At 49.5% G+C, this 10,507-nt stretch overlaps 1 protein-coding gene across 1 annotated transcript; it reads right to left on the bottom strand.

Moving 5' to 3' along the window:
• Positions 1 to 1,977: 1,977 nt before the first annotated feature.
• LOC137211656 (transcription factor CP2-like protein 1) lies at positions 1,978 to 10,287 on the bottom strand. The gene is made up of 15 exons (XM_067714218.1): positions 10,205 to 10,287; positions 9,560 to 9,711; positions 9,351 to 9,424; positions 8,500 to 8,605; positions 8,285 to 8,391; positions 6,041 to 6,193; positions 5,692 to 5,802; positions 5,121 to 5,215; positions 4,851 to 4,905; positions 4,474 to 4,567; positions 3,990 to 4,080; positions 3,452 to 3,534; positions 2,855 to 3,000; positions 2,659 to 2,710; positions 1,978 to 2,015 (listed from the first exon to the last, which is right to left on the bottom strand). The coding sequence occupies exons 1-15, from the start codon at positions 10,285 to 10,287 to the stop codon at positions 1,978 to 1,980; spliced, it is 1,440 nt and encodes a 479-aa protein (XP_067570319.1).
• Between the last annotated feature and the right edge of the window lie 220 nt (positions 10,288 to 10,507).

Raw genomic sequence — 10,507 nt, 5'->3', positions numbered from 1 at the left:
TATTTATTTATTAATTGTTTAATAATCTTTACTTAGTACCTTTTCAGTAGCCTTTATTTAATACCCTGCACTCCACTTGCTTCTAAGAAAAACAGAAGACATAATATAAATCAGAGTTTCTAAAAAGCTTTTGTCTTAATTGGATAATAACAATTCAACCTGAGTCCCTTATCTGTGCAAAGCATTGCCCTTACCTGGACTAGGAAGGAGTGAGGGAGCTGTGTAATGGTTAAACAAACTCACTGCACGTGACCTTGGCCAGTTAACCCCTCTATCTCAGTTCTTTGTTGGTAAAGTGGGGATAACAGTACCTGCTTTAGAGTTGTGAAGATTAAAAGTGATAAGAGTGGCACATAGTAAACGCTCACATGTTACCTGCTTTTATTCGCTTCATTTCAGTATATTTCAGTATCTAATCTGTGCCAGAGGCTCCTAGGTTGAGAGATGCACAAGGGCTGATGCCTTTGGTCCCTATCCTTTTGGTGGAGACGAGCAGTGGAGCCAAACCAGCAACCTCGATTTAAATCTCAGGGTATCTGCCGTGCCCTGAAACACCTTTGGGGAGCCCTGTGGAATCGGAGGCCTCACTCGAAATCCGCTCATCCTGCATGAGTTAAATGCCTAATCTGGATTGGTCATCTGGGGCCAGCGGGGTCCCACAGTCCCTTCCAGGGGTGCAAGGAAGCAAGCCTGCTTCCTTGTCCATATTGAGACAGCCTTGGCTTTTGAGGGAGGCAAGTTCGAGGTCTTTGAACTTCAGTAAGCAGACTTTCCCTTCCCCTGTGCTTTAATCCTGTTAATGCAGCCAGTGTAGAGCCTTCCTCCTTCCTACCTTCCCTAGCCAGAGGCCACCAGGTTTAGGACTCAACAAAGATGATCAGTAAGTGATAAATGGGGTAAATGATTAATAATGGCATCTTGGCCTATCTCCCAGTGCATGCAAATGGGTTTTCTCTTTTCAGTATGTTTGAAATTTTCCATAATAAAAATTTTGAGGGAAGGGGATGAAAAAAGAGGAGTGGAATAAAATATGGCCCCAAATCACTTATCTTTTTTTAAAGTACTTTAATATAAAATTGGTTTTCTACACAGAAAAAAATACACAGAGAATATCACTTTCAGGTAGATTATAGGCCTAAAAGTGAAACACAAAATTAAAGTTTGAACTTTGGAAGACATTCATAGGAAATTATATTTACCTTAATGTACGGAAAGATTTGTTAAGACCTAAAAATTAAAAGATTAATTTTAATTCAACTACATTTAAATAAAAAATAATAAAGCCCTATAGCCTCATTGTTCAAGAAGAGAGCTATAGTAATTCCCAAGTCTCTAGAACTGAAGTTTTAAATAAGTGATTTAATAGTTGAATAATCTTTTGGAGGCTTTAGTGGTTAGTTTTTGCCCAAACTAATTGGGAAAAGAGTCCAGTCGGATTTATTTATATTTCTGTCCCAGACTCCGTCCCTTGCCCTGGTCTCTTTAAGCAGGGGACATATCCCCGAGAGGACCATAACACCAAGAGAATTGGACAACACATTGAATATATATATATATATATATATATATATATATATATATATATATATATATATATATGTATCTTTACTTTTAAAGGGGATGAATAAAATTTTAAATAAACATGAATTAATGCACTCTGTTCAGCAGCACTGCTTGGGGCAAAAGCTCCTTATCCATATTGCCAGGGTTTTTTTGCCTCACAGGATTGGCCAGCTCAGCTCAGCAGGGAAGGCTGTGTCTCAGGGATTCCAACAACTTGCTGTTGAGCAGAAAGAAACGTGAGCCTGGGGGCTGCTTGGCTCCTCCCCAGGGGTAGGAGGACACATGACGATTTGGCTCTTCACCTGAAGCCTGGTGAAGCAGCTGAGGATGTTAACAAGGCTTCTGGTGAGCACAGGACCCCAGAGAACCAGGCTGGCACCAGTCTCCTCCTCTTGCAGCAGGGCACCCCTGGGCCTAGGTCAGAACCAGGTAGTAGCCATCTGGATTCTGCACTGAAAGCAGTAAAAAAAAAAAAAAAGAAAGGGCACCACCGGGATGAGACGGGCCCCAACCACCACTAACTACTGTGCTGCTTCTGAACCTCCAAGCGGCCTGCAGCGCCTCTGCCACACCTGAGTGTTCTTCCAGCCCCACCCTGGATCCAGCGCTTTAGGAAGCCTCCCTGGGGACCGGAGCACAGAGGAGGGATAGAGGGCAGGCATCTGAATAACCAGGACCACGAGCCAGCTGATCGGAAATGCTGATCAGAAGTGCTCTGCTCCAGGTGGTGTCCAGCAAGCACCTGCCCTTCTGACTTGTATGACGGGGGGGGGGGGGGGGGGGAGTGCGGGAAGAGGGGTAGGGGCCTTTCCTTCCCTTCTGATAAGCTCCCTGAAACTAGGGCATGTCTCCCTCATGAGAATGCGTTTATTCAGTTCCTTCTTCCTGAGCAATAAATGGCTGTCTCTTAGCTGTATGACCCTGTCCCTTTGACACAAAGCTGGTGTTGAGCAGATGTTTACCCCTTGATTGGGACACAGCACCCGCAACACACCTTCAAGGAACCTTTTAATCTCATTTAGGAGACAGTATTATAAACAGTCTTACCCTTTCTAGGGCCTGTGAGACACACGCCTCTCCCTCTCAAAGCCCTACCTTTCTTCACCACAGCCACAAAGTACGACTCATCCTCAAGATTCTGAACCACCTGCAAGGGAGAGGGGTCACTAAGATGATTCTGTTCTTAGAACCAAACGGAATAAGCTAGGACAGGGAGAGGGAGACTGGGCCTGGTGTTGGGAGAATGATCCAGGCCTTTGTGGGGCCTTGCAGGGAACCGCTCCCGATTTACCTGGTCACTGAGGAGAATGAGGATGCCCCCAGGGCCCTGGTGGAAGAGCCGATGGATCTGATTGGCTGGGAGGGCCAGCAGTTCAGCCAGTTTCCCCATGAGCTCTACAGCACTGAGTTCATCCAGAGAGATCTCTTGATAAAAGCCTGGGGGTGTGGGCAGCACAGGGGCAGGAGTCAGTGGGGGCTGCGGCCCAGAGGGAGCCCCAGATATCAGGAGAAAGGAGAAGACAAGGCGACAGGCTCATTGGGAGGGCCCGGGTCAGGGAAGAAGGAAAAAACCTTACAAATCCTCTTCACTTTCACCTCCTATTCCTCACCTTTGGGGAGGCCTAGGCTGAGAGGAACCCCCAGTTTAAGGAAGAGATGGGACACCGAATGATAGAATGACAGAATCAGATGGAGTCAGAGTATAGAGCATGGAGGAATAAACCCAGGGAGTCATCCTGAAAGAAGACTAATCTAGTCATGGAAGATGAGAATGCCAAGGGCATCCTGGGTCCCAGGAATGGTGGAGCATCACCCCTTCCCCAGCCCAGAAGAGGTTTCATGCAACCACACCTGAGTTTCTTGTCTTCTGAAGAGGCCAGAACCTCACCTGAGTCAGGGTTCTTAGGAACCTCGTTCTCTTGCCTAGAGGCCTCCTGAGCGACATATAAGGTCAGCCGGTGACGCATGGGCCTGGGCCAGGAAAATAGTCTACATTCATACCTGAACTAACAGGTTCCAGTTTTAGCCCCCATCCCTGGGAGAAACCCTGCGTCCTCCCAGGTCTCTACGGATAGGGGGTCACCAAACTTTTCTTAGGTATTTAGTGAATGCTGGACCCTAGGGGAGAGAAGATGAGAAGAATCCATCTCTGTCCCCAGAAACTGAGTGATGCAGATGGGCTGGCCACAGGAAGAAGTCACAGGAGCCTAACTTTTAAGCCCAATTCTGCTAGCCTTGTTGCTCTGTGACCTCAGGCAGGTCGCTGTCCTTTGGGCCTGAGTTTCTTCCTTTGTAAAAAGAGAGAAGTGGGGCTAAGTGGTCTTTTGGGAGCCTTTGGCTTGAACAGTCTATGAAACGTGAGTGTCAGCTGAGTTGGTAAGTGCCACTACAGTGGGAAGGGGACCCTGGTTGGCAGTGCCCAGCACCTGGCTCTTAGAGTATTGAAAAGGCGGATCCCGTCGGCAGCTCCACAGATCTGGATAAGGTCCTGGCGGGTAAGCTTCAGCAGATCAGTGCCTGCAGAGTCAGACAGGGCTAGATTAGGGGAAGAGAGCACTGGGATCAAGGGTGGCAAGGGATACAATCCAACATTAGTCTACAAATAGCCCTGGTATGCCCAGACATGGGAACCAGACTTGGATTCAAATCCCACCTCTGCCACTTGCTAGCTGTGTGTCCTTGGGTAAGTTATTTAACCTCTCTGAGCCCTGTCCTCAGGGGTAGTGTATAAATTGTATGGGATAATACACGAGAAGAGAGCCTAGCCAGCATAGTGTGCTTGCCAACTCTTAGTTCTACCTAGAAGTTAGTTGAAGGTCACACAGCAAGCCAGGACAGAGACAGGCTTCCTGCCCGACTGTCTGCCCTCAGTCCCCTACAGGTCAGGTCCCTACCAGACCCCAGCCTCACCAGTGAAATTGGCCAGCGACCGACAGTAGTTGGAGAACCGGTGCCGATGCAACCACTGCTGTGTCTCTAGGATGGAGGCTCCAGGGTTCAGATCCTGAGGTATAAAGAGAGCGGTCCAGATAACACCGTGGACCCACGGACTGAGAACAAGGTGGAGGGGAAACATGGCCCCTGCCCTTGGAGGTCCCAAGTCTGAGACGGGAGGCTCGTCCTGCCGGAGGCAAGTGCCCAGCGCCATCCGCGAACCATTTGACTATCTGTGGCCATACCACATCTCCCCACCAGGGGGCAGGGCCACCCTATTCTGGAGAGTGAGATGACACTGCTGAGAAGGCTTTGCAATAGGGGGTGTGGGAGTGTGGAAAGGAAAGACTCACCTGAGCTGGGCTGCCCCCCAAGGTGTCCAAGGCGAATGGTGGTGAGGAGCAGAGCCTGTGGGGAGCAGGGAGTCAGGCTCAGGGAAACAGTGCGGCCAGTCTCCTGCCCCCTCATCCTTCCCCAGGCCTGTCCCGGTGTCACCCACGTGTTCCCCAGAAGCTGCCTCAGCTGCACCCTCAGGCCGGCCCCTCCCCCGCTGCCTAGGCTGAGGGGCTCTTCTCTTCATTCTCACCCCCAAGGGCTGACAGAAGGTGCTCGTCCTGCCTCACCTCTCCGGGGGGAGCTTGCAGGAGTTGGGGGAGGTCAGAGCAAGAGGGCTCAGAGGCGGGTGGGGTCCCGAACTGGGCTCTGGCCACGGTGAACACTGCAGGTAGACAAGCAGTGAGGTTAGCCTGGACATTCGGGTGTGTGTGGGGGCGGTGGGCAGTGGTGGCTGTTGGCCTGCCTTGGGCCAAACTTGGCCCCTGCCCCAGGAGTCCCTGACAAGTAGATCAAGTTTCCACACAAAGAAGAGAGTAAACTAGCCTGCAGCTCTGTTTGGGGGATTTGGGGAAGGCTTCCTGGAGGAGCTACAGCAGGAAAGGAGGTGCTCCAGGCAGAGGGAGCAGAAGTGAGGGGCGGCCACGGCAGGGCAAGGAGAGGCAGCCGGCAAGGCGTCATCTCCTGGGAGTCTTGAACAACAGGCAGTGCAGTTTGTCCTCGCAGGAAACAGGTGGAATCACTGGGAGGCTGTGATGATCCTGGAGCAGTCGCAGCCCCTGAGGCCTCAGTTTCCCAGCGTATACAACGAGGATCTTTTCTCCAGACCTCCCCTCCCGCCCCCGCACCCAGTACACACACCTCCATGAAGACTGTGCTCTCACAGGCTGTCTGATACTTGTCTCTCTCATGCACGGGCTGTTTCTCAATCTTCTCCCGGTCAGTTTTCAGTTTCCGGTCAGCTCCTTTGGGCTGCAGGAGGGTGACAAGAAAACCTCAGAGGCCTTCTTCACCTGCCCACTTCTCATTACAGGAGGGGCTCTGAGAAAGAGACCAAGCCCCATCCCTCTGTGCACGGAGAATGAAACAGTCCCAGAGAGGGGAACCGCAGGCTGAGGGTCCGCTGCAAAGCAGAGCCAGATCCACACAGCCAGCAAGGCAGGGTGACAGCCCTGAGAGGGAGGGGACAGGGCCCCCGTGCTGCATGTACCTTAAACACCTTGATGAGGCAGCCAGCTGAATGCAGGTGCTCCGGCGAAAGCTCCTTGTCACAGGGCTTGAAAGTGTCGATCTGAAGGCGGAAGGGAACACCTTTCTCTCCACCTTTTTTCCTAGGAGTGAACTCAGTGCTGATGCAGTGAACCTGAGGTGGAAAAGAAGGGTGACTCCAGGTCCCACCCACATTCAAGGGATCTCACCTGAAAGCTGTTACCTGTCTGTCACCTGTCAGCCATTAATCACAGCAACTTCCCACCCCCAACCAGTGTCTATTCTTGAAGCATAACTTTTTTTTTAAGGGGAACAATTTTTTCCAGCTTTACTGAGATATACTTGACATATAACATTGTGTATGTTTAAAGTTTGCAGTGTGTTGATATGGTACGTTTATATATTGGAAAATGATTACCACCCACCATAGCATTAGCTGCTAACACCTCCATCACAGAAACACCCCATCACATAATTACCCTTTTTTTGGTGGTGAGATCATTTAAGATCTACTTTCTTCTTAAAATATAACTTTATTAGGTTCTTTCCCTTGTTCAAAATCCCTCAGCAGCTCCCCAGGGTTATGAGATGAGAAGCAAAGTCCCTGACCCTGGCTGGCATTCAAGCATCTTAAAGAGTCAAGTCAAGCTTTTCTGCCCGGCTGCTCTCTCTCCCCCATCAATGAACCCGCTGACCTACCGATCCAGCCTAATCATCACCTCAATACACCTGCATAGCTTTTTCTCTACCGGGAAAGCTCTCTCTGCTCACATCTGAGCCAATACATCCCATTCCAGAGTAGGGTTGCCAGTTAAGATACAGGATGCCCAGTTAAATCTGAATTTCTGATAAGAAACAAATAATTTTTTAGCATCAGTATTCCCAAGTATTGCATGGGACATACTGATACTAAAAAAAAAAAAAAATTCTTTAGCTAAAATTCAAATTTAACTGAGTGTCCTGTATTTTATTTGCTAAATCTAGCAGTCTACTCCAGGAAGCCTTCCTGACCTGCACACCCACTGTAGCCCTCCCCAAATCTTGTGAAGAACAGGTAAAGGTAGGGAAGCTGAGGCTCACAGAGATCATGTGACCTGGGCAAGGTCCATGCCAGGAAGTGGTGGAACTGAAATTGTGCCACATCCACCTGACTCCAAATCCAGATGCTTAGACTATAGTGGACACTCAGAAAAGGGACTTACAGGTGAGTTTTGACAATATTTTTCGATTATAAAAGGAAATCTTCCAGCATAGAAAATATGGAGAACACTGAAAAAGTATAAAGAAGAATACAAGCATTTCCCATCACCCCACCTCTCAGAGATAATACTGTTAACATTCAAGTATTGTCTCTTCCTATCTTTTCTCTGGGCAAGGAAAAAAACCCCACAACTTTTGTATACACACACACTTTTATTTTTACAAAATAGAAATCAAACTTTAAATACAAGTCTATATTCCGCCTTTACTTATGGGAAAGCAGTTTCTCTTGTCATGAAATATTTCTCAGAGACATCATTTTAATGGCTACACAATGTCCATTATAAACCTGTACTAAACACTTATATCAAAGTCAATCCTCTTCTGATGGACATCTGATTATTTAAAATCTTTTAATATATAAAGCGACACTGGCATGAATAGCTGGTAAATATATTTCTGTGTACTTATTGAACACTGCGATAGCGGAACTACTGGGTAAATGAGTATGAACATTAAATTTAATAAAATTTGCCCACGTGCCACATACCTACAGAATGGGTGCACCAATTTGCATTCTCAGGATATGAGGGTGTCTGTTTCTCCAAACCTTACCAATAACAGTTTTTAAAAAGTCTTTGCCAGTTATATATATATATATATATACACACACACACACATATATAATTTTATTAGCATTATTAGCATTTTATATAACACATTATATGTCATATGTGGCAACTATTTTTCCCATTTGATGTCTCCTTTTAATTTTGCCTGTGTATTGCAGACCGTTACTTTTTATGAAGCTAAATTCTGTCCTATGTTTTTTCATTTCTTCCATTGCCTTAATGTTTAACAAGTCCTTGCCTTTGGTGAGATTCGATCAACATTTATCCGTCTTTTTTTCCTCAAGGTGTTTCTAGAAGTGGTTCATTCTTATCACGCCCCCCACCACCACCCAAAATCACCTTCCTTTCCCACTTAGGCTGCTGCCACCCACATCTGAGCTCCAGCCTCCTCCCTGTCTCAGCTTCAGACTCACCTGCAGAAAGAGGGAGGTCCTCTTGGCCGGGTCCCAATAAAACTCCACCGTGTTGAGTTGTGAGGGTAGCACTTGGGGTTCTATCACCCCCACGGACAGTGGCACATCTGCAGGCACAGGGTTGCAGGCAGGGAGTCGGGCTCAGCCCTCCCCATCCACAAGGGCCTCTAAGACAGAAAGCAGCCCTAAAGGGTCCCTGGTCCCTCCCCATTCACCTATGTCCAGGATGCGGTCCCCAGGCCGGCTCCACCTCCACCCATCCAGCTGCTGCTGCTCCGTGTACTGCAGGCGCCGGTCGTGGAAAACCACACGCACCACACTCTGCGGGCACAGGAGGGCGCCTGGGCATTTGGGAACCAGTTCCCACACCTGGGGCAGGCCAACCTTTCCAGCCTCTCCCCCACCTTGCTTCCCACCCTCCAGGGGCAGAAGGACTTAGAATCACTAGATCCGTGTCCAGATGCCACCTGCCACTCACAAGCTGTGAAACTGAGGAAGTAACCTAGAGCCTCAGTTTCCTCATCTGTAAAATGGAGGAGTTAATCCCTTCCCACTCGTAGTCACTCTACCCATTTCTTTTCTTCGCTGCACTTATCAGTTTGCGATTTGTAAATCAATTTGTAATTGCATATATTAATAATTTGTGTAATTACATGTTTGTCTCACTCAGCAGAATGCAAGCCCCCTGAGGAAGGAAACTGCATCTGTCTCTTTACCCCTGAATCTCTAGCTCATCGAACAGTTTCTGGCAAAGAATGGGAGCTAAATACTTTTTTTTTTTTTTTTGAGAAAGAAGGAATCATGTGTGTGAGTAATGCTATGTAAATGTATTTCTAAGTCCTGGTTCTGCTACTTACTGGCTCTGTGTCCTTGAGAAAATACTTAACCTCGCTGTGCCTGTTTCCTCAACAATTCCTGCCCACCACTGAGCTATAGTGAAGGTCAGATTGAAAGGTGGACTTGAGAGGGTTCTACTTGACAATGACATCATAGTGATGACACTGGCTTCCTGCCCAGAGGGATAGTCATAGCCAGCTTTTGCCAATTCTGGAAGGAATGCACCTACCTTCAGCAGCCGGGGCCCCTGGGTGGCATCGCCCAGTTTGGGGTTGCAGAGCATCCTCACCTCATAGGACTGGCCTGGGAGAGATTAAGGGATGTGTGAGACCCACTCTGAGGGGCAGAGATGCTGCCTGCCACCCCCAGCCTGCCCTGGGCCCAGCCTCCAGAGCTTGCTGCCTCGCTAGCCCCTCTCCTTCCCCAGGCCCAGCTCACCCTGGTTCAGGTAGGTGAGGGTCTCCTCCTGCTGCTTCACAGCTGGCGAGGTAGCTGCACAGAGCACGTACTGGAAGGTGGGGCAGGGCGGTTCCGCACGGGGGATGTTGGGCGGCTCTTCCTGCTTCAGGTAGGGCAAGGGCAAGGCCTCCCTGCCAGGGAGAGGAGGGCACTGCTGGCTTTCTGCCCTGTCCACCCCATCCTCTAAGAGGCCTTGACTCTTCCTGCCAGGTCCTCCCTTCAGGGAGCCCACAGTGTGCTGCAGCAGGCACCGCTGCAGCAGCCGGCGCCTAAGGGGCCCCTGTTCAGCTCCTCTGGCCTCCGGCAGGCCTCCCTCAAGGTACAGATCCCAGATACTACCTTTGCAAACATCTGCTATTAATCACTCGTTTGCACCCTCAGGGCTTGCCTGACACCCAGTGAATGCCCACCGCAAGTGTCCTGAGTGGGTGGGTGGTCAGGATGTTTTGAGACGTCCTGGGACCCACTGAACTCCAGGTACATTTGACCACTTCCCCACCCCCAGAGGAACTCAAGATCAGGAGGCCCATAAGCTTTCGCTTGAAACAGGGGGCCCTGACGTGTCCATCTCAACTCAGAGCAGGGCCTTCCGCAGGGACTGTGGGAAGGGCATGTGGCCCTTACCTGAGCAAGCTGCTTGGTGGCCCGGGGTACAGTTCCCCGGGGCTGGGCCACAGGTGCTCCGGCTGGCTGTGCCAAAGCAGCATCTTGGAAAAAGAGCAGGACCAGCTGTGTCACAGAAGGCTCAGCACCGGGTTGGGCTGGACCCACTGGGCCATCCACCCGGGGCCTCGGGCTTTATATACAAGAGCATAGCCCCAAAAGGGTGGGGCAAGGCCTCAGCCTCTTATTGGCTGAGCAACCGGGGCTCTAGGAAACTCAGGACCTATTAGGCAGCCCAAGCTGAGAGGAATCAAGAAATGGCAT

This window comes from Pseudorca crassidens, chromosome 19 (genome assembly GCF_039906515.1).
Source record: "Pseudorca crassidens isolate mPseCra1 chromosome 19, mPseCra1.hap1, whole genome shotgun sequence".
Taxonomy (NCBI): domain Eukaryota; kingdom Metazoa; phylum Chordata; class Mammalia; order Artiodactyla; family Delphinidae; genus Pseudorca; species Pseudorca crassidens.
Note: the sequence above shows the minus strand (reverse complement) of the source record. Positions and strands in the feature narration are given on the sequence as shown.

Coding starts and splice junctions, on each gene's coding strand:
- LOC137211656 (XM_067714218.1), bottom strand. CDS start 10,287: ATGCTGCTTTGGCACAGCCAGCCGGAGCACCTGTGGCCCAGCCCCGGG. Junction 6,194..8,284: donor GGACCTCCCTCTTTCTGCAG/GTGAGTCTGAAG, acceptor TTTCCACCTCAG/GTTCACTGCATCAGCACTGA. Junction 3,001..3,451: donor TCCTAAGAACCCTGACTCAG/GTGAGGTTCTGG, acceptor CCACACCCCCAG/GCTTTTATCAAGAGATCTCT.